Source organism: Ctenopharyngodon idella, chromosome 12 (genome assembly GCF_019924925.1).
Source record: "Ctenopharyngodon idella isolate HZGC_01 chromosome 12, HZGC01, whole genome shotgun sequence".
Taxonomy (NCBI): Eukaryota; Metazoa; Chordata; class Actinopteri; order Cypriniformes; family Xenocyprididae; genus Ctenopharyngodon; species Ctenopharyngodon idella.
This window is the reverse complement of record NC_067231.1, coordinates 27,403,637-27,427,958: the sequence shown is the minus strand read 5'-3', so window position 1 is coordinate 27,427,958 and position 24,322 is coordinate 27,403,637. Positions and strand designations below refer to the sequence as shown.

The following is a 24,322-nucleotide window of genomic DNA, read 5'->3' as shown; positions in this document are numbered from 1 at the left end:
CCAGTCCTTTCATTAAAGTAATGTTAAATAAAACATAACAGAGCAGGTTAGCAAAACAAACTCTGGCACACTATTTGCAATGAAGTCTCTATCACAGCAAGATAAATTGCAAAGATATTGCACTCTTAAAAAAAGGATCCACAAATCTCTGTTCAGTCGTGACGGGGTTGCACTAGGTTGGAAAATCTTTTATGCCATTCTTTGATGTTTGGAGGAAACAAGAAACAACAGTGTAGGGAAAAACATCAAAAACCTCCAAATATAAGTCTTCCTTTCCCTGGCAGACCTGATCTTGACATTTTGATCTGAGGGGGACTGAAACAACGGTCAGGAAATAGGACTGAAACTAGAAAAAAAAAAAAACTTTAAATGTCCAAAATGCCATTTCTGCATTACACATATGGATGTAGACATACTCTATAATGCAAAATTCCAACCCTGGTCCACGAAAAACATTTATCAAAACCAAGATGCAAAAATGGCTTGTTCAGTATTGACATCAAAACCATGAGCTAATTAAAGGGATAGTACACCCAAAAATTAAACTTTTGTTATCATTTACTCACCCTCATGTTGTTCCAAACCTGTATGAATTTCTTTCTTCTGCTGAACACAAAAGAAGATATTTTAAAGAATGTTGGTGCCATTGACTTCCATAGTATGGAAAAAAACACTATGGAAGTCGACGGCTACCGTCAACTGTTTGATCACCAACATTATTTAAATGATCTCAAGAAACTCATACAGGTTTGGAACAACGTGAAGGTGAGTAAATGATGACAGAATATTTATTTCTGGGTGAACTATCCCTTTAACATATGACTGCCCACATTTGCATATCAACACCTATTCAGTATTTAACAATGTCGTCCTACTGTGTGTGGAGGTTAACCAATCATAACATACTTCATTTGCATAGAATCTTCAAAGAGCTGGTTTCATTCTTAAAGTCAGGAAAACAGACATGATTATAAGTGGACTTCACAAAAAAAGGGCATATTACTATCCACCTTATTCCTACGCCCCATGACGCTTTGCGCGAATTATGGGTGTAACTTCCGTTAAGCTGTAAACAGTGAGTGAAAGGCTCGCTCTATGATCGCAATAATACGTTTTATTTTTAAACTGGGTACAATGAGATGACATTATTCTACTCACCCTTCAACCAACGAACATTAAAAGGACATTCAAAAGTGTAAAAGCACCAACAAGGTACTTTCAACAGGCCATGAAAAAGCGCGATTCTTTCCACAGCAATAATGGACGGGTTAAATATAACTATATATATCTGTATTATGTAATATACGGTGCCTTAATAAAAAATGTTCATGAACTTCAGCATTGCGTGATACTATTTCAAAGTGATTTCCATCATTTTTACAGATAATAAATTGTATTTACCTGGAGAAAAGAAACCTGGAAAGAGACGTGATGCTTTGAGGAGAAAAACGAGAGATTCTTCGTGCATTCCAGTGAATTATTAATGCGATATATCGTAAATTATATCGGGAGAACAGACCACAAATGTGCAGTATATGTTGTCCTTTTTCATACTATTACAGTGGTATGCAAAGGCACAAAAGAAAATAATCACGAGGATAGAAAGCAGCGACTGAAAAGAGCTCTTGCCATAGATATTCTTGTTATAACATGTTACATTAAAATACTAAGCTTTACGTTATTCTCCTGATGTCTGAAAATAAAACATGAAAGAAAAATTGACAGCTCATCCATTCAAAATGATGGATAAGCTTTATTTGTAGGGCAACCTTATGATTTGAAACAATTCGTTTCAGTCTTTTTAAATGGAAGTTCCCCAAACCGGAAGTGGAACCCATAATTCGAAACGCAGTAGGCTAGTCAAGAATAAGGTGGATAGAACAAGGGTGACTAACGTCGGTCCTGGAGAGCCGCAGTCCTGCAGAGTTCAGCTCCAACCCTAATCAAACACACCTGGACAAGCTAATCAAGGTCTGAAGGGTTGCTAGAAAGCTATAGGCAGGTGAGTTTTTATCAGGGTTGGAGCTAAAATCTGCAGGATTGAGGCTCTTCAGGACCGGAGTTCGCCACCCCTGCAATAGAATAAAGTATCTTGTTCACTCATAATAACATTCCATGTCTCAAAACCCCAATCAAACATGCTTTTTAAAACAAACCTCTCCTTTCTGCAGTAGCACAAACTTGGGACTATAAGGTTGGGAGACATGCTGTGTGAGACACCAGCACCATCTATTTCCATCATACATGACGAGTATTGTTTATTCAGGCCTAACAACAGTAGAGACAGCTCCTATGTCCCCTCTTACTGTCAGTCTAAAGAAGCCCATCACAATAGCTGCATTGATGCAAGCAGTCTGACAGCACATCTATGATTCGTATCTGACAGTCTCACACAGTGGTGTGCTGTCACTGCACTCACCAAGAGAACATCTTCATTTTCATTTGTGTGTATTCTGACTGCCTGAAAACCTGCCTGCACGTTCACGGTTAATCTCTGAATCTAATGAATCTAAGAATCTAAGAGACTGTTTTGTGCTTAAAGTGCAGTGTGGCGATTATATAAGAGCACTTAAATTGAATCACATCTTACAGCATCTTAAAGGCATAGTCAGGGTTATTATTGTTAACTAAAACTAAAATCATTACAAACATTTTTGTTAATTGAAATAAAGCTGAAATTATATATATATATATATATATATATATATATACACATTGTATATATATAATGAAAAATTTTAACTAAATAAAAATGAGAAATGTTGCTTAAGTCGTTAATTTTGCTTTTGTTAAGTTGAAGCACTAAAACTACTAAATCGAAATAAAAATAAAAACAAATCAAGCGTATAGTGTTAGTTCTGGCAGGTCACGTTAGTCAAGCTCGCAACAGCTGATTCACATTGACCTATAGGAATACGACGCCGATCACCGCATTCGTGTATATATATATATATATATATATATATATATATATATGGTCCATTCAGTATTATCAGCAGCTTTATTGCATTGCTCAGGAGCTAATTACCCTCCTCCATCCCCAGCTCCTCCTTCGTCCAGTCAGGACTTGACCTTCTGATATTTCTTTTGATCAAACCCATTTCTTCAATTATGTTACATTAATTATTGTCATTAAGAAATTAATGAGACTGCAAAACTTGGTTCTGTTCTGCTTACCCTAAGGGGGGTTATCGCTGCTCTCCCTGCTCTTATCCATGCTAGGCTGCATGGATGGGCAGGGAGTTTTTGCCCAAAACAGAACCATACCGCCAATACAAACTGTATACTAACTGAAGTTTAGTGTGAGAAAAAGATAATAATTTATAGTGTTTTCATGGAAAATCTTCCCCTTCTTTGAGTTGATGACTCCATGGCTGCATCCGAAAACCAGTGCAGCTGACTTGTTGCCTGACTGTCTTCTCAGGCAATGACTTGTAAGGCAGCGTTTTTGCATGAAGGCACCTTGATTTCAGACAGACTTCTGAGGCAGTGTAACAGTTTAATGATCAACCGCAAAATAGAGCGAGCTTTGGTGAAAACTAAACAAATATTTAATTACTACAGTAGTAATTTCTCACTAGAAATGACATTAAAAGTGGAAAATGCTGGTCAAAAACGTACATTTATTTATTTTTTTAGCTCAATTGTCACAGAATGGAAAGCACAGGATTGTGGGATATCAAAGGCAGTGAAGGATACATCTATGCTGCCTTCAAAAATTGATCAGAGGAAGGTATCTCAGAAGACAGGAAGGGAAGCTAACATTGGATTCGGATGTGCCTTGATGCCTTCCTAACTTGAAATGTGTCCTCCGAAGGCAGCATTTTCCAGTTTTCGGACGCAGCACATGAGTCACTGAGTTGAACTTGAGAAGTGAATCAATCCGATTCATGAATAAATCATTCAAATGAGGTTTTGTGAATCAGGTTAACCGATTCACTGAAAAGATCTGACTCAAAAGACTTTGTTCAAAAACCGGAAATTAACTATCTTTTCGAATCTTGAAGACTTTAGCTCCCATCTATTGTAATTCCATGGAAAAGTGCCAACAAAACAGCATCAAAAACCTCTCATTTTGTGTTCTGCGGAAAGAAAGCATTTGGTACAACATGAAGGTGAGTAAATAATAGCAATTTCCTTTATGGGTGAACTCTCTTTTAAATCATTTCCTTAACCATTTATCTTTCTCTCCAGGGTCTCTGTCAGTCTAACATGACTCTCAGAGACATTAGTCATTCACAGGCAGGACAGGACTCAAGATTCGCTTTCGGCTATTTGACAAAAAGTAGCCAGTCTCTGTGCTTATTTCCCTGCAGGTTTTGAAACACAGAACACTCAACACTCAAATTATATCTGTTTATCTCAAATTATAATGAATCAATTTCCTCCCTATATCCACAATACCGATGCCCTGAGTCGTTCCTGAACATTGCATTTCATGTTCCTGCAATCAGAAAAGCAATTTTACAGAAAACAAGGTATAGCAGTGTGTTTGACTTTCAGGCACCAGCAATAATTGGCCTGTTAGAGTGTTTTCCCAGTCCTGCAGTACATGGGTCAGAATTTTAAAATAAAGCTCTCCCATTGCTGAAGGATGTGCACAGGGGAAAATTTATTATTCTAGATCATTTACACTTTGCTTTTAAATCAAACATCGTACTGCATCAGCAAGGAGATTCAAATGAAAGGTATAGGAGTATATACACACACACATGTGACCCCTGTCAGATAATTGAACCTCATTACTATATCAGCTATGCATTGTCTGATCACACTCATTAAATTTAGCCTGACATTTTCTTAATGGTAGCATTACTATAACTGTGGCTGATGTTATGATGATTAATTAGAGTAATAATGGTGTCCCTTATGACTGCTTAAAACGGTTCAAATGATGAAAGGATCAATCAGGAGGGTTGTACAGTACATTAATATCCTCTGTGATATTTGAATGTACAGTATAAAGAAATCTTTCTGAGCATTAATGCTCATTGGTGGCGATCAAGACTTTCTGGTGTGCTTTCTTGCAGAACCTCGCTGTCATTTATTTTCACCCTGAGATGTGTGTATTGATCTTGGACAGCCACTGCAGTATGCGCAAAGGCACCCAACAAGCGGACACAAAAACACACACACATGCGCAGGATAGGGGCGAGTATGACCAAAATTATATATACAGTCAAACCAAAATTTAATTTACCTTGAACATTTCATTCATTAATACAGTTTATTCACTATAGTTAAAAAAATGGTAATAAAAAATTGACAAGATCGCAGAGTTAAACTGTGTCAGAAAAAAATAATCTTAATTATGTCAGATAGCACTTAAGCAAAACATGGTCAGGTCAAAGTGTCTGAATAATTTTTGGTTCCAATTTTTGACTTGTAGTCCACTGTATGAAGAATTTTTGTGTATAATATGCCACAATTTACTTTATTTTGCTATCCTCACTTACATAAATGAACTATATTGTCCTGCACCCACTATGAAAAATATATCAAAATTATCAAAAATGTCTGAATCATTTTTTGGTTTGACTGTAGCTGTTTTATAGTTTAATATTTCAAAATGTAATTCATTCCTCTGATGCAAAGCTGAATTTTCAGCATCATTACTCCATTCTTCAGTGTCACATGATCCTTCAGAAATCATTCTAATATGCTGATTTGCAGCTCAAGAAACATTTCTTAAATAAACAAAAGTAAAAATTGATTGTTTTGATTTAATTACACTCAATTATGATTGGATTAGTCACATTCAAAGCCACTTTAAATCAAACACAGTACATAAAAGCTGTAAAATAGCCAGACTTTTTTAAATAATGTAGATTTATAAATAAAAATATTTGTGTTATATTATCCTAGCATTAAATTTTTAAAAAACTGTAAATGTGACATATTTCTATATTTTTACAGCCATAATCAATTTAATAATCAATCAATCAATAATCGCTTTACCTCTGGTTCTAATCAAGTGTGACCTAACAAATCTGCACATGTTTCAAACACAACATTGCAATGAATATCATGTTGATATTTGCAATCATTCTGTGTAAGAGTCAGCAAACCTCGATTATGAAACATAAGCAGCCCTTGCTTGCACTAATGTCAGTAATGTTTTACCTGAAAACAAAAGTCAAAATATACTAAATTGGATTTAGACTGCATTGTACAGCAAACCAACATTTATGAGTCTAAGATAGAAAAGCCTATGACAAGAGATGACACACAGACCCACTGGGCTTTAAATGGTTTAACAATCTACTTTTAAACACATTCTGAATTACAAACCCGATTCCAAAAAAGTTGGGACACTGTACAAATTGTGAAAAAAGGAATGCAATAATTTACAAATCTCATAAACTTATATTTTATTCACAATAGAATACAGATAACATATCAAATGTTGAAAGTGAGACATTTTGAAATGCCATGCCAAATATTGGCTCATTTTGGATTTCATGAGTGCTACACATTCCAAAAAAGTTGGGACAGGTAGTAATAAGAGGCCAGAAAAGTTAAATGTACATATAAGGAACAGCTGGAGGACCAATTTGCAACTTATTAGGTCAATTGGCAACATGATTGGGTATAAAAAGAGCCTCTCAGAGTGGCAGTGTCTCTCAGAAGTCAGGATGGGCAGAGGATCACCAATTCCCCCAATGCTGTGGCGAAAAATAGTGGAGCAATATCAAAAAGGAGTTTCTCAGAGAAAAATTGCAAAGAGTTTGAAGTTATCATCATCTACAGTGCATAATATTATCCAAAGATTCAGAGAATCTGGAACAATCTCTGTGCGTAAGGGTCAAGGCCGGAAAACCATACTGGATGCCCATGATCTTCGGGCCCTTAGACGGCACTGCATCACATACAGGAATGCTACTGTAATGGAAATCACAACATGGGCTCAGGAATACTTCCAGAAAACATTGTCGGTGAACACAATCCACCGTTGCCGGCTAAAACTCTATAGGTCAAAAAAGAAGCCATATCTAAACATGATCCAGAAGCGCAGGCGTTTTCTCTGGGCCAAGGCTCATTTAAAATGGACTGTGGCAAAGTGGAAAACTGTTCTGTGGTCAGACTAATCAAAATTTGAAGTTCTTTTTGGAAAACTAGGACGCCATGTCATCCGGACTAAAGAGGACAAGGACAACCCAAGTTGTTATCAGCGCTCAGTTCAGAAGCCTGCATCTCTGATGGTATGGGGTTGCATGAGTGCGTGTGGCATGGGCAGCTTACACATCTGGAAAGGCACCATCAATGCTGAAAGGTATATCCAAGTTCTAGAACAACATATGCTCCCATCCAGACGTCGTCTCTTTCAGGGAAGACCTTGCATTTTCCAACATGACAATGCCAGACCACATACTGCATCAATTACAACATCATGGCTGTGTAGAAGAAGGATCCGGGTACTGAAATGGCCAGCCTGCAGTCCAGATCTTTCACCCATAGAAAACATTTGGCGCATCATAAAGAGGAAGATGCGACAAAGAAGACCTAAGACAGTTGAGCAACTAGAAGCCTGTATTAGACAAGAATGGGACAACATTCCTATTCCTAAACTTGAGCAACTTGTCTCCTCAGTCCCCAGACGTTTGCAGACTGTTATAAAAAGAAGAGGGGATGCCACACAGTGGTAAACATGGCCTTGTCCCAACTTTTTTGAGATGTGTTGATGCCATGAAATTTAAAATCAACTTATTTTTCCCTTAAAATTATACATTTTCTCAGTTTAAACATTTGATATGTCATCTATGTTGTATTCTGAATAAAATATTGAAATTTGAAACTTCCACATCATTGCATTCCTTTTTTATTCACAATTTGTACAGTGTCCCAACTTTTTTGGAATCGGGTTTGTACTTTGTGTACTTTTCATGTGGCTCTAATGCTTTTAAGATTATGAGCAGGTGTAGATCAGTTTTTACCTAGTAAATTAGTTTTTCATCTCTGAGAATTTCTTCAGTTCAATGTTGTCACAACTGAGGCATTAGAGAGTTGTGTTCAACCTCGATCAAATCAAATGAAGTGTTCATCATACTGACAGTGAACAGAGGTTCACACCAATCAGTCAATCATCAGAACATGAAATAGATGGTTTAGATACTCTCATGGCTCTTAAAGACCATCTTCTCCCCTTGAGATCAACAAGACACAAATGTACTGGACTAAGTCAAACCATTAACCCCTGACCAGCTGTCAGTCACAAGCTAGCCTGACACTGAACCGGCTTTGACAGAATGCCTATAGTTTTTTTTCCACCCTCATTTAACACTGTTTCCCAGTGCTAATGAACCCATAAACAGCTATAACACCAACTCAGTCACAAAATAAGCCCAATCCATATAACATAAGAGGTTCATGACATCGCCATTAATGGAGAGGCCATCAAACTTGTTTGGTACGGCTGAAATTGAGGGAGTGAATTTCTTGAGCGAATCTTCAGGGTGAACTGCTTGTTAATAACACTTGAATTTTTATTTTAAAGGTATAATTCAGCCACAAAATAAAATTCTGTCATTATTGTTCCAAACCCGAAATTTTCCAAACCCCAAATTACTGTTTTGGAACAACATGGAGGAGAGTAAAGCAAATAATAATTAGTTAATGATATAATAAATATTAACAGTTTTAATTTCTGGGTGAACTGCCTTTGAGTCAACTGAATGTTTGCTTTATTATAATTATGACCTTTTTACAAGACTAAATGCTATAAATAACAAAACAGGATTTTACATTAATTAACTCATTCCTAAAATGTACACTACAGTTCAAAGGTTTGGGGTCGGTAAGATTTTTTAAATGTTTTTGAGAGAAGTCTGTTATGCTCACTAAAGCTGCATTTATTTGATAAAAAACACAGTAAAGTTAGTAATATTGTGAAATATTATTACCATTTAAAATATTTTAATATATTGTAAAATGTAATTTATTCCTGTGATCAAAGCTGAATTTTCAGCATCATTACTCCAGTCTTCAGTGTCACATGATCTTTAAGAAATTATTCTATGATCATATAGTGCTCAAGAAACATTTATTATTATTATTATCATCAAATTTTTGTGGAAATCATGATACATTCTTTGATGAATAGAAAGCACAAATGAAATATATTTATTTGAAATAGAAATCTTTTGTGACATTATAAAGCTCTTTACTGTCACTTAATTAATTTAATGCATCCTTGCTAGATTAAAGTATTATTATTTTTATTAAAAAGGTACCGCAAAGCAACAGCTCTGATTCCACCCACCCATATAATACAGAACAAGGCAATTGTAGTGACATAAGCAGTTGATGTGACAACAAAAGACGAATATCAGAGACTGAACTCTAGAGAAAATAATTCTTTCAAATATACGGAAGGAAATTAGGTCAGTATTAAAAGCAATGCAGCAGATGAGAAGCCATTTTCTAGTCAAACCACAAAATATAGAAACAAAATAATACAGATGAAATGGAGTCAAGACACTTGCATGTTTTCCACAACAAACTACAAGTAGTAGTGTCTAACCTTGGTTTTCTCCTGCTGCAGTTCAATTTGGATTTCTGTGAGTTTGGCCCTCAGCTCCTCATTGGCTGCCTGCAGGGCTGCCATGGCGTCAGGCCGCTCCCCTTTGCCCCGCCCACTGGGGGCCTTCCTGGACATATTGGGCTGTACTCCACAGGCCACGCCCCTTTCAGGGATGACCTGAACTTGTGAACGGTCAAGATTCGCTTCTGTTTGTTCCTCAGCTACATCTTTCCACCCACCTGCAGTTCACAAGGAAACAAGTATTAGAGGTCAACGAGACCTAGAACAATTACAATATTATAGTTTGATTGTTTCAATTAAAGAAAATCAGCTTGAAATACAAATAAAAAGCCCATGAAATGGTTTAGAGAAGTTTCTTTTCTGCTGACATATTTCCATTTAAAACAGGAAGTTTGGATGGCATCTTCTCAGAAGACCCTCATGTCGCTCCAAACCCCTAAGACCTTCTTTCATATTCGGAACACAAATTAAGATAATTTTGATGAAATCCATGAGCTTTCTGGCCTCCGACAGACTGCAACACAATTACCAATTTCAAGGCCCAGAAAAGTAGTAAAGACATCGTTAAAATAGTCCATGTAACTACAGTGGTTCAACCTTCCGAAGATGAACGAAAGTCTTACAGGTTTGGAGCGACATGAGGGTTAGTAATTAATGACAGAATTTTTCGGTGAACTAACCCTTTAACTATATGAGACAATGTTTCCAAGCATTGGTAACCACGGCAATAATCACTGTGACCTCACACAAATGCTAATCTGTTGGCCAACACTGATTAATTCCTTCATTTAATTCATCATTGGTCAATTAATGATAGCGTTCCATCTTAATAGTGAGATTAATTTCTTATATAAGCATCAGATAATGCAGACTGTGATGACGCGTTTTAACGGTCATCAATATCGTAAATCCTGCAAAGTTTTTTATATTTTCATTTTTTAAAAAACTTATGTACATTTATAACAATATACTTAGTATTATATTACCTTTGCATCAAATTACAAAAACCTAGTTAACGCTGCTCTGAGGGTGTTTCTAATACAGCAGCTATGGGAGTGACAGTTAAAATGACATCTTTCTCTCTTCTGACTGTCGTTATCAATCGCTCTCTATTTTTTCCTATTTATGAAAGTTGTGAAAACACTATTGTGGAGTTTTTCTTATGCTATTTGAGTAAATGGAAACACAAAAAATATATTTAATGTATTCTCTCATTCACCGCTATAGAATTTTACCCAACTATGATGACTTCTGCTTCTGAGAAACCCGGAAATGTGAAAAGGGTCTATTGGAATTTTTTTCAAGAGTGTAACTCTTGGCAAAGAAGACAGTATGAGCACCTGGGTTATTACTCCATTTGTAATAAAGTGCCAGTATTATTTTCTGATGAGACAACCTGACTCCATTTCAGGTTCATAATCAATAAATGATCTCAAATCACATCTCAAGTGACAGAAATTAGATTAAGAGAAGAGCAAATGAAGCCAAAGTCTCTCTCTTTTCTATTTTGTTTTTTTTGAGAAAAAGACCCCAGTAATCTCACATCGTCTCTATAGTTTCAGAAGAGATCTCAATGTCACGAACTGTGCTCAAATTTGCCATTAAGTCTGAAATCAAAATTCAGAGATCTTAATGTGCATTCAAACATTTCTATCAAACGAAACCAAATGATCTGAGCTCCTATCTGCATTCATTTTTACTCTATACTCTCACTGTTTGTCAACAATTGAGTCAGTCATGTCTTTTAATTCTGCCAAGGTGAAACGGATGAGGCAAGGCTGATCTGTCTACTGAGCTATACAAGAGCAACAGCTTTATATTAAAAAGATGTTCTTGTTGTTATAGCTGTATCAATTCTGGAAAGAGAAAGCAAAAGTTTTTCTCTGCTTACCAGTATTGGAAATACTTAATACTTTGACAAATCCTAAATCCACATCCAATCCCAACAGAAACATTGTTCCAGCTGTATGTTTGACCGATCAATTTAGCAGACTAAAGATAAGAGGAATCTAACAACATGCCAACTGGTTTGTACATGACGGATAATCTAAAAAGTACAAACTAGGGCAGAAAAAAACTCTTAACATCTCTAGATTGAAGGAAAAGTTTAAAAGGGGCTATATGTAGAATTCAGAAAACCTTATTAGCGACACCGGTGGCCGTTACATGAACTGCAGCCAGCAATTTACTGCTCGTGCACATGTAACGTACATTAGACTAAACGTGATTCAAAGCCTCGAAATTTACGGCAAATTTCTTTTTCGTTCCTCGCTTAGTGGTAAAAAGAAGCTGGAAATACCTTTGCAGCGATACAGGCCTACTGCGAACATCCAGACGAGGTCCACACTGCTGAGAGCGACGTTTGGATGAATATGTAAATATTAAAATTACACTTATGATATATTGATTGAGATTATATAGATCTGGATATGTAAGACTATAGTTTGAATTAATCCATTTTCTTTGCATGACACATCAGTACAGATTAGCCCTTTCAGCATCCTAAACTTATGCTGCCTTCACGTGCTATTGGAAATTTGATAATTCCCACTTCTGAAGTCGTGATTATGAGCTTTCCCCCGGTAAAAATCGCATTCCAGGGGTAAAATCCGCGTTTTTTGGCGGGGTTCCCCTGATAAAATTCGCATTCCAGAGGCAATATATCATGTTATTTGTGGTCGCTTCAACCCGCGGGCATAAGAGAGGCTCTCGGGAGCGCGAGTAAACGTCAGATCCTTTTGATTTTCCCGGCAAAAACGACCCGAGTCTTTCACATAAGGAAGACAGGGAAAGTATCGTTTCTGTACAAGATGTTCACACAAAATAGCGATAAAAAAGTGATTAATATATGAAAATTCTTACATATGGCTATAAGTTTAAACAACTTTCACAATTACAAAACAGCAATTATATGAGCACTTAATGAATTCATTGGCTTTGAAAGCACTCCGTTTATCACATTTTTATTGAACATGCAATCCGAGATGCACTTTGCAAGTGTCTCTATCAAATCCACTAATTTCCCAGGGTGCTCTTGGCTTGCCTTGATGAACTTCAGTATCCTTTTTGAACTTTTGAACTTTGTGGCTCTATTAAAATGGCATTATATCTTAACTTTTTTAAATAAATAGAGTTTAATAGATAAGCTTCCTGCGTTGTGTTCAGTAATGGTTGTGTCCAAATTGTGTTTTGTAAAAAGCATATACACATATATATATATATACTTTTTACAAAAATAAGTGCAATTTTGCACCTCATTTTTTGTTGCCGCTGTTTATATAGTGGCATTAGTATGAGCAAAGTTTTATAGTTATTTCAATAAATACAGTACTTGCAAAAGTATAATAGACACTGAAAGCAAGCTATGTACTGAAGTAGGCATTTCTAACTCTACTAACACAATCTCACTTAAGAAGTGATCAAAGACACTCTTCAGCTTTGCCCAGTTGCACTGAATACATTATGTGGACCATTGGGTAAGATCGCACTTTTTATATATAGCAGCAGCTATACTGACAGTCAGGTACAGCTCAATTACCGTCCATCTCAGCCGGATCCCTACATCACAAGCTGTTTCCTGGATACAGATCAGCCATGGTCTAATGATAATTCAACTATAGCTTTTGTAAAGAGCACAACAGGTTCATATACGAGCACTATGTGAGCACAACATGACAGCAAGTAAATGAAAGATCTTTCATTTTTGAGTGAACTGTTGTGGATGTGAGATTACACGAAGGGTCTAATCTGAGTGAATTACAGTGACTCAGCAGACTTTATGCAATATGTATGTAACTAAAATGAATGATAATGTGTAGTTTTGGGATATTTAGCATTTATACATGCTACTTATCTAGGGCAAAAGTATAATCTAGATTAAGCAAGCATATATATCATCATAAATTAGCCCTACTATTATGATTTGCATTCTCTCCGATCACAACATACTATAACCTGTTTGTAGACAAAATCATTTTGAAAGTGTCATCAGGTCAAAGTCTTTTAGTCTTCTTTTAATTATTTGCAATGAAACCAATGCTTTGAACATAAATTGGTTAGTGCATTCATATATATTTTGTCGCTTTTTGTCAAAACTTCCAAACAGTCTCTCTAACCCTCCACATCTGAAGTCAATGAGTTCATTCCCTTAGGCTGACAATTGCATGCTCCAAAAAAAGACACATTTCGTCATTGGTCGCTTGCATTATAAATACAACCTATGCTACCCGTGCTGCTTCTCTCTGCCAGGCATTAGAAGAAAATAGACGTCAAGCAGAACAAGCCTCTATGCATCGCAGATGGCCCTCCAAGAACATTTGAATAAATATCCTAGTGGGCAGATGACAGCCTGTGGACGTTATTCCATCCTGCGCAAGCGAGGCTGTAACTGCTACAAGCATCATTTGATCAACATCTTCCCTTTTGCACCGGCATTCTGCAGCTCGCATTGACAGTTGTGACAAACATCCCAGCAGGCCGATTTCAGGATCGTTATCTGGTAATCACACAGGTCTGCGTGTTTGGTTCCACCCTGCTTGAATGAAAAAGGGAATTCAATGCATAAAGATTGAGACTAACCTTAAGTGCATGATTTGAGTTGGGATGTTGGTTTAGTCTGCAGGGTTTATCCAGGGAGCTGTTGGTCCTCCATCATTCCGTGTGACTCGCAACACATGCTCTGAAACGACAAGGGAGGCATGTTGTCATGCCCTGAATTCCATGCAGAAGATGCGTGAATCCTCAGCAGAACCGAGCTGCTCGCAGCCTGCGCAGACAGCTGGATCCTCAGCAGCCGGTAGTGATGGATCACCAGGAGGGAATAACACATGAAAAAAGGGGGAGCTATTGCATGTTAGAGGAGAGACTGTGAAGCAAGAGAGATTTGATTCCTTGCACTTACCATAAACACTCCCTCACCATCCCTGATGGAGAGAGAGGATTGATGCCGGCAGGGAGGAGAAGGGGAGGATGGTGGCAGAGGAGTGAAGATAGACTCGGAGCACACACGCACACATATGCGCAGGCGTGTGCACATGCATACACGCTAGGATCTGGCAGTTCTGTAGGATGCGTGAAGCCTGGCTTCTATCCTTGGTTGCCTTTGAGAGAGATACAGGAAAAGACAGCTATTGTAGCCACCCGCTGGTCAATGCACTGCAACTGCATCTCAGTCTCATAACATCACGTCATCATCCAGCCTCGATGCATTAAATAACAACCAAATACATATCAAGATATATGTGGGCTGTGTGTCAGTGCATGGCTCTCATTTATTTGGAGGCAGTTCAGGATTCACATGCAGCATGCTGTTCCCTCCATATGGTTGATGCTAGAAATTGCATCATTGAGCATGGCTTAAATAATACTGCAGAACAACATTATCCTCCTAGTGTAGTGCAGTAATTTTTCCTCCAGCCATACAGATGGCGACAAAGAGCTAAAACATTAAATGACTGGTGTTAAAGGTGTAGTGCTTCTTTTCTGTGAAATTACAAACAGAATTGCTAAAACAAACAAACAAACAAACAAAACAACAACAACAACAAAAAAAAACAGGTTTTCCAAATATACCTCCCATAACATATCACAGTTGCAGTCACAGGAGATCTATAATACCTGGAAAGAAATATTTCTTAGCATTGCACATTGCTATCCATTTCACGCTTTTAGGAGCTCTTACAGAAAGAAGATAAAAACAATTAAATGTATATAAAACAAGTAAATTGTTAACTGAAATATGAAAAAGAATATATATAATTTTAGTTTTGTTTATAGAAAACTATTACTAAAATTTCAAAGCTAACATTCTTAACTAAAGATACTGAAACACTAAAACTAAACAGAGTTTAAAGGCCCGTTCACACCAAGAACGATAACTATAAAGATAATGATAAAGATATAGTTCTAAAAATCGTTCTAAATATAAAAGAATACTGTCCACACTGCAGCTATAACGATAACGATATAGAGAAACAATATCTTTGGGATCGCTTTCAGAATTTTTTTTTTTTCTTTTCTTTTTTTTTTTTCCAGCTGTTGAATGATAAAACACTGACAGCCAATCAGAATCCGTTCTAATTTAAGGTCTCGCACAATAGAGTACCTCAGGGATGACGTGTTTTTGTAGGCAAAACCCGGAACCGAGTTAGCATTTTAGGACTTCCGGTTCCATCGCCCCGAAGTCTATGGGTTTTTTGAATGGGTTTTTGCTAAATCGCCTGAAATAAGGTCTGTGGTTAACAAAGCCTCTAAATATTTTCACGTTTTGATCTATGACATAAAACACACCAGTTATAACCTGCTTGTGATTTTTTAAACCTTTATTGTGTCTTAAAAATGGCGGTTGCTAACAAATTGCTAACTACTTCCTTTGGTGGGGACTTTAGACGTCATCATGACAAACAGGACATTTGGACAGCATTTCTCATGAAAAAGTTGATAAGTATTCATACACAGCGCAGATCATAATCAGCAAGCATGTTTTTAAATAAAGTTGTTTTTTAAATAAAGTTTGAGGAAGTTTGGTGGTGGTGACGCTGATCCGTGACCATGGTGTGCTGTAGTCCGTTTATAGTCTACTGTTAGCTTTTTATATCTGACGACTTTATTTAGGCTTCAAAATGTATAAATGTTGTGTTAACTTGTAAAGATTATCTTGATAGACAAAACGTGTAAGTGTCATAACCCTTTGTTAAACACAGAGCTTATTTTTTGCGATTTTCCAAAAGTCTGTGGGAAAAATGCATTGGCTTTCGATCAAGGGAACCTGTGCGCCGCTAACTTCCGGGTTGGCCTACAAAAACACGTCATCGCTGAGACATTGTGGAGAAGGTAATCGCTGAGGTCCAGAAAAAGCCACCACTTTTTGACAAGTCAAACCCCCTTTTCAAGGATACTTTAAAGAAAATGGATATATGGAAAACAATTGGTCATACCCGCGAAATAAATGGTGAGAAGTATTAACGATGAGATCATTATGCTAGGCTAGCAAACAGTGTAACATAAAAATTACCTCAGGTATCCAGCGCTAGTTCCAACATCATTAGCTTCCTTTGAAGTTGCAGTGAAAAAGACTAGGCGTTGTTTTTATTCCACAATATTGACTTTGTCACTGTTCGATTAGATTGATTGCACTAGCTATTCACTCGAAACATAGCACGATGAGGACATATGCTAGTTAAAGTCGTGTAAATGCAACAAAAACAGCAAAAACAGCGCGAGAGCTTAACAGTTATCTTTATAGTTATTGTTATTGGTATGAACGCCTTTAGTAAAAACTGATAATAACTATATAAATAAAACAACAAATGTAAAATAAAAACATAAATAGACAATAAAACAGAAAGACTAATTAAAATGTACAAAAATAAGTGCAATTTTGCACTGACCTAGAGAAGGATTTGTACAACCTGGCAACAACTCTGAGGAGGATTTACCACAATCTGGCATCCCTTGTGCCAGTATTGTTGTCATTCTGTTTGCCCTATATTTCCATCCATAGGACAGCCGCATGTTGCGTCACCACCAGCTGTGTGGATTCATGGAATAAAGATCCCGATCTACTTCTGTCACATGAAATTTATTATACTGGACGTGCAGAATATATAAAACAGAGCTGTTCTCGTCGACAAACACTTCGTTTCGAGCGTGGAGCGACCCATGCCTTTGGATAACACTGCGTTACTATATCGTACAGACTCCTGGATTTAGACGGACGTGAATCATCTTCTGCTGTTTGTTTTTTAGGTAAAGGGAACTGAAATGTCGATTGAAAAACAAAGCGTGTCCGAGGAAAACCTTCAGGGTATGTAGCTATCAAAACAGCTCAAGTTAATGTTCTTGTATGCATGTTTCTCCTTAAAACCCCATTCATAAAACTACAATGTACATGCATATGTGGGGATTATCGTTAGTGTAAAGCAGAAACGTCCGAAATTAGATGAAAATCTTTCATGCTATGCATCAAATTCCGGTTTCACATAAAATTAAATAATTGTCCAGGGATTGTTAATATTTCACGGCATAATATGTGGCAAGAAGAAGCAGGTGTGGGCAAAAAAACAAAACAGTAATGACGCATGTGATCTGCAATAAAAATGGAAGCGAAGCAATATTCGATTCGTGCACGAATCATTCTTTAGAGTCGGATCTCTTTACTGGACCGGTTCACAGAACCGCTATGAATTATTTGTTGAGGAATCAAACTGAACCGTTCTCGATTCGGCAACTCGCGGAGATCCGCCTCTTTCCCACATATTCGATTCGGAACCGACTCTTTTGAACACCCCTTTCTGAAATGATTCAATAACCCGTGAACTTGATTGATTGGGCGAAAAGTAAATATTTTATCGACCAGCAGAAATAAACGTAGGCTAATGAAAATATGTTAACGATTAGTGTGGCAGTTTAATCAGAGTCGGTTGTGATCAGTCGTATTTTATTAAAACATCAAACCGTGGATTAAATAGTTTTAATGTTGATCTTTTGTAAATGTAAATTTAAAAAAATATCCTTATTATTACTATTATTATAACGTAAAAATAGAAAGAAATTGGGACGTAAAATGGAATCACGGGATGACATAAAGAATCACTAAACCATTTTAAGCGGTTTCTTGATACGAGCTGTCTGAACGAACCGATTCACAGAAAGTAGGCGGACAAAAGAGGTGGGTATCACGCAGCCTGATTTCATTGGATGATGAGTGAAAAAAATGACATGACATAAGCTATTTTTAGACCTCTGTTTATTTTCCTTTGGGTTAAGTCTCAAGTGCTGGCATGTCCTATGTTTATCTGGATTATCTGGTTGCTGTGTCATGATCACTGATTCATGCCCAGCCCAGTTTTCAATATCATGTGCTGTTGGTAAAATATTCATAACTGGTTATGACATGTGGTGCTTGCAATACACTGATTCTTATTAAAGACAATGGCATATATAAAAACATAAGCGAGGAGTGCACAACATTTGAAGTAAATACTTTGAACATTTATGCTATAAAGAACATCAAAAGAGGCTAAAAAACAATGTACTAGTTAAAGTCTTTTCTTCCCTATTGTGACATATATCTGAGTGAAACAGCTTCTTGAACTAGAATGTAGGGCGGGACATGATCTTGTCCATTGGGAATTGATTGGATTGTTTTGGTTTGCTATTGGTCGATCTCATGTGAGTGACAGGTTGCCCCGCCCTTGCACCAGTAAACGCATCATCAGAGAAGAGATGTTGCTGCATGATGGAGGGGAAGTTATTTTGATGAAAGATAACGAGGCACATTAATTTTAAAAAAAAAATGTGCACAGATAAATAATTTATAATAAATACTGCAATATTCCATTAAAAAAAAAAAAAAAAAAAAATGGTCAATTTTGATTTCATGCTGACTTTAAATCTACACACAACACTAAAAACAAGGGCCTAGAAATTATTTGGCTTTTCCCTGCAGGTTCCTGGGTGGAGCTGCATTTTAATAATGGAGGCGGCAGCAGTCCTAAAGGAGGAACGGAGGAACAGGCCACCGCCCCAAGTGGAGACCTGGAAAAGATGCTTCTGGATGCGCAGCACGAGTCAGGCAGGAGCAGCTCAAGAGGAAGCCTGCCATGTGATAGGTCAGTGTGATCAAATTTCAATTTAGTGCATTAACTGCACAGAGATTAGAACAGCATAAGATTCCAAGATGTTAATTTGATAGGATAAGCATGTTATAATGCAATAAATATATATGAATAAATGATATAAATTTGGGAATCTCTCCAGTCCTCCAAGATCCCAGACTCCTTCACACTTGCGCAGGGGCTCCGAGGTCCACAGCTCTGGGGAAAAGAACAGCTCACAGGTAGATATTAGCAGCATGTACAGCCTAGTCATGATATTTATTGGTCAATAGCCGTAGAAAACCTGAAGATTGATGTAACCAGGATTACTTTACAAGATTACAGACTAATAAAATAAAATAATCCAACATATAACAAGAAAATCTTCAGTTAGCCATTCTAAGGGCTGCTGTTAAAAACGCGAGAGGCAGATCAGTGGAACGAAAAAAGCACAAGGTCTAGAGATGCTTTTTTAAAAGTTTAGCTTTTTAACTTGAGCACCACATAATGCTGTGTCATGTGGTTAAAGACGTCCATCTAGCGTGTTTACATTGAAAACCAAAGGGAAAAGGAGCGCAGTGGAATGTAAAAACACATTCTGTGTGAACGGCCTCTAACTTTGTTGTGGTTTGGTTTAAGTCAGAGGAAGACTATTTGGAGAGGAGAAGAGAGGTGGAGATCCTGATGAAGAAAAATGCAGACTGGATCTGGGACTGGTCGAGCCGACCGGAAAACTTACCACCTAAGTACCTAAACTTTTAGAAAACATACAATTTAATACTGTTAATAAGCCAACTTAATGCATAAAAGCATCATAGTAATGAGTAAGGTCAAACAGATCATACAATACATTTTGTCTTTGTAGGGAATTTCTGCTGAGGCACCCGAAGCGTTCCAGCACACTCAGCATGAGGAACACCAGTGTGATGAAGAAGGGAGGAATCTTCTCAGCAGAATTCCTCAAAGTTTTCCTACCCTCGCTTGTCCTTTCGCACATCCTTGCTGTGGGTCTCGGGTGAGTAAATTTAAACAAACCCCTGAACCCTAGTATTAAATGTCAGCGTGTAACTTGTGTACTAATGGCTCTTTAAGCTGCAGTATTGTTAAAGTTAACTAAGACTATTAAAATAGTTTTTGGTAATTGAAAAAAATATGAATAAAATAAAGATGAAAAACACAGAAACAAACTAAATTGAACAATGTTTCCGTCAGTTTTATTTTAGTATTATTGATATAGGGTAATTCTGTGTCAAATCAAACAAATTTCAGAAACTTCCTCAGCTCAAATTTTTGATTTTGTTAATATTTTTTTACAAAAATTGGGACCCCAGTGTGACTCCACGTCCAAATTTTACCCATTTTCAATGGTCAAGAACCAAATGTAGAAACAGCTGATAGTTATTGTGTTTAAAGAAAAATGTCTGAAGAACAAATAACACTGAAACTAGAAATGTTTCTCGTTTCCCTCCATCAAAACAATTGAATACAAAAACACCTCTCTGAGTGCCAGAAACAAACATTTTTCCAAAGTTTACATGTCTTTAATTCAAGAAGTGTTAAAGATATCTTAATGTAATTTTAGATTCTTGTTCTTATGAAACTTTTCTTTTGAAATCTTCATTTTTAAGGCCCTATATGGTTAAATCTCATAGATATAAGGATTGTCAATGCGGTAACGTGTAGTTACGATACTGCGTATTTGAAATCTCTTGGTAGTTTCAGATGCTGTTAAAATGAACAATCCCATCTTCCAAATATCCCTAAAACTGATTCAAATATAGATTCTTATAAACTTTTGAGAGCAAGTTAATGTGCCTCAAATGAACCATTTTCAGTGGATTTTTGGTACTCCGAGTTACAGTATGTTTTATGCAATTCTTTTGATAGAGGCAAACAAGATACATTTAAACATTTATTTCTCAGACATTCCTGTTTAAATGAAATAAGTATCAGCAGTGTGAAAAATGAACCACATTTGTTTTTCGATCACTGAAAATGAGTAAAATTCAACAATTTGATCATGGAGCTGCTTTGAGATCCCCATATCTATGGGACTGAATTATATAGGGCCTTGAAAATGAAGATTTCAAAAGGAAAGTTTATTAAGAATGAGAATCTAGAAAGATATTAAGATATCTTGAATACTTCTTGAGTTACAGACTTTGGAAAATGAATATTTATGGCACTCAGGTATGTTCTATGTAATTGAGTTGATAGAAAAACACAAGATACATTTCTAGTTTCAACATTATTTGTTCTTTAGATATTCCTCTTTTTAAAAAAAAAAAAAAAAAAAAAAAAAACAGTATCAGCTGAATGCAAAGTGACCCATGTTTGGTTTTTGACAACTAAAAATGTGAACAATTTACCAATTTACTCATGGAGCCGCATTAACATCTCCATATCTCTGGGACTGAACCATCGAGGGCCTTTAAAATGAAGATACCAAAAGGAAAGTTTGTTAAGAACCAGAATCTAAAAGGATATGAAGATATCTTTAATACTTCTTGAGTCACAGGCATGCAAACTTGAGGCAAAAAAACACAAGAAGTGCTTTTTGCCATTTTTGAACTTTCACTATTGGCATATAATGAAAGAAAGATTACTAAAGTCAACAGATTTTACTAATAGACCTACCAATCTCTGTGTAAAAATAAAATAATGATGCTGCTATCGTTCTAAAGTCATTTTTACACCCCTGTAATTTGGCTCCAAATCTCAGGTGAAAATTGTCATTTTGACCCCCTCTACAAAATAGTGGATTACTCAGTAAATATACATCTGTGACATTTAATATTTTGGCTTTCATCACTATTTGTTTGTCTTACTACAGAAAAAAATATTAACAAAATCAAAAATTTGGTTGAGTTGACACGGAATGACCCAATACTATTATAGTTTTTGTTAACATTTTGAATTTGATTTTTATATATATAGCGGACGGATCACGTTAATTTTGCCTCTCACACAACAAAATAAAGAAATCCCATTAATTTACATTTAAGGGGGATCCTCCTGCGCCATATATAGGGAACCGAATATTTTAAGGAGTTGTAGGTAGTTACCAATAATCAACCACCCACATGATCACAGAAATCAAAGAACGATGTACATTTGCATGATCTTAAGCCTTGTATTCATCGATACTGATGTTAAAAAAAGTAAGCCAAGTCCTTTTTATCCGCAGAGACAATATTTTATAGTAACACATAAAGGGCTATTTTTGAGTCCCGCCTCACGTGGGTCAGCAGTGGATGCGGTCTGCGTGCTGGAATGCATGCTAGTGTGCTCTACAGGGGGTTAGTATGACTTAGCAGTTTTCCACTGACACATCTCTGCTGACGCAAAAACAAGTCCACTGATTTACAACTGCTTTCAAAGCAGGAAAAATCAACCTGGAGGAGAAAGTTGGAAGACCTGAGAGTTAATATTATTTTCATGATAAATGAACACTAGAATTCATGTTGTTATATAGCCTAAATATACCACCAACTCCGTCTGATATTAATTTCTCCTCTTTAGGGTGTACATCGGAAGGCGTATTACTACTTCTGGCACATTTTGAGGGAGCAGGAAGGGCCAAGAAACAAGAAAAATCTCATATATACGCACATCCACCATCTCAGCTGCTTTGTCGTGAATCAGTGCTCGTGTAGATGCAGATAGGACGAGGTCACGTGACACATTTCCTCTCCCCGGTTGTGGGCCGCTCTCTATCTTGCTTCTCCCTTGTGTATTCCACTGGCCTTTCCCATAGTTCCTCTCCCAAATCGACATGTAATGCCAGTCCATTCCAGGGCCGTCAGCGCAGGGAAGGCCACGCTAGACTTACGGGCACATGCCTGATAGAATTAGATGTAATGCATCCTCAGAATTTTGTATTTACTAGTAACAAGACTACTAAGAATATTATGAGAGGATCATAAAGTAAGGGATGAAAGAGGAAGGGACGAGTGGAGCACGAGAAGCTGGATCTCCAGAGATGTGATGCTTGAAAACTTGAGACTGTGAATTGAGAGTATTTTTGACTTTCTACCCCATATCAAAACAGGGATCATATCTATCGAATGCTAAATCTCAACATTTGCTGATATAACAATGTCAAAGCACCATTTTGCTGTATCTTGAAGTTGTTTCTGCATGTATGATGTTCCAGACACCAAAAACAGACCTTTGCTTTGGGAATCAGGCTGTGCACAGTATTATACAGTATATGCTAGCAAAAAGTTGAGTACCATATCAACACTTATCTGAATGTCAGTTGAAATCTCAAATAAATGTACAATATACATCAAGCCTAACTTCAGGTTTCACTAATGATGTTGAATTTCACCTTAGTGCTCACCTGAATAGGAATCACAGATGTTCTTTCCAGATGTTTATCGGAACGGTCAGGGTTCCAGCCCAAAGATTGCCTTAAATAAAACTGTTAATAAATCAGGCAGGAGTATAAGGGAAATTGTGTACATTTGTGCATGTTTTGTAGTCTTTAAAAATTGTATTTGGTGTATGTGTCAATTTCATAGTGGTTTTGTATCAACAGAAATAAATGTCTGCCAACTATTACACTTCCTTTGGATTCTGTTTTAAGTATTATTACAGTTAAATTAAAGGAATAGTTCACCCGAAAATGAAAAACCTGTCATCATTTACTCACTGTCAAAAAGATATTTTGAAGAATGTGACCAAACAGCTTCTGGTCCCTATTGACTTCCATAGTATTTTTTTTTTTCTTCTATACTATGGAAGTCAATGGGGACCAGCAACTGTTTGGTCAACATTCTTCAAAATATCTTCCTTAATGTTCAACAGAAGAACTTCATGCCGGTTTAGAACAACTTGAGGGCAAGTAAATAATGACAATTTTCATTTTTGGTTGAACTATCGCTTTGTTGTAAGTTTTATTATATATCCACTACTGTTCAAATGTTTGTTCAAGAGTCAGTAAGATATATATATTTTTTAAAGAAATTAATGCTTTTATTTAGCAAGGATGCATTAAAATTATCAAAAATAAAGGTAAAGATATTTATGATGTTATAAAACATTTCTATTTCAAATAAATGTTCTTTTGAACTTCCTGTTCCCCAAAGTATCTGCAAAAATATTAACTGTTTTCAACACTGAAAAAAAAAAGGTTTTTGAGCACCAAATCAGCATATTAGAATGATTTCTGAAGAATCAT

At 36.6% G+C, this 24,322-nt stretch overlaps 2 protein-coding genes across 16 annotated transcripts in view; one reads left to right on the top strand and one right to left on the bottom strand.

The window, feature by feature from the left end:
* jakmip3 (Janus kinase and microtubule interacting protein 3) overlaps positions 1–17,003 on the bottom strand; it is a 49,609-nt gene extending 32,606 nt beyond the window's left edge. For 8 of the 15 annotated variants that reach the window (XM_051913801.1, XM_051913814.1, XM_051913807.1 and 5 more), the window contains exons 1-3: positions 14,442–16,537; positions 14,120–14,219; positions 9,521–9,759 (exon numbers count right to left, since the gene is read on the bottom strand). In XM_051913801.1, the coding sequence (XP_051769761.1) occupies positions 9,521–9,655 (135 nt within the window). In that variant the 5' untranslated portion in view covers positions 9,656–9,759; positions 14,120–14,219; positions 14,442–16,537. The other 7 variants (XM_051913800.1, XM_051913802.1, XM_051913809.1 and 4 more) reach the window with 5 other exon arrangements.
* Positions 17,004–17,036: 33 nt separating this feature from the next.
* On the top strand, positions 17,037–23,709 carry bnip3 (BCL2 interacting protein 3). The gene is made up of 6 exons (XM_051913819.1): positions 17,037–17,345; positions 18,990–19,152; positions 19,301–19,379; positions 19,777–19,883; positions 20,003–20,152; positions 22,660–23,709. Exons 1-6 carry the CDS (start codon positions 17,303–17,305, stop codon positions 22,700–22,702), a joined length of 585 nt encoding a protein of 194 aa, XP_051769779.1. The 5' UTR covers positions 17,037–17,302; the 3' UTR covers positions 22,703–23,709.
* Positions 23,710–24,322: the final 613 nt, after the last annotated feature.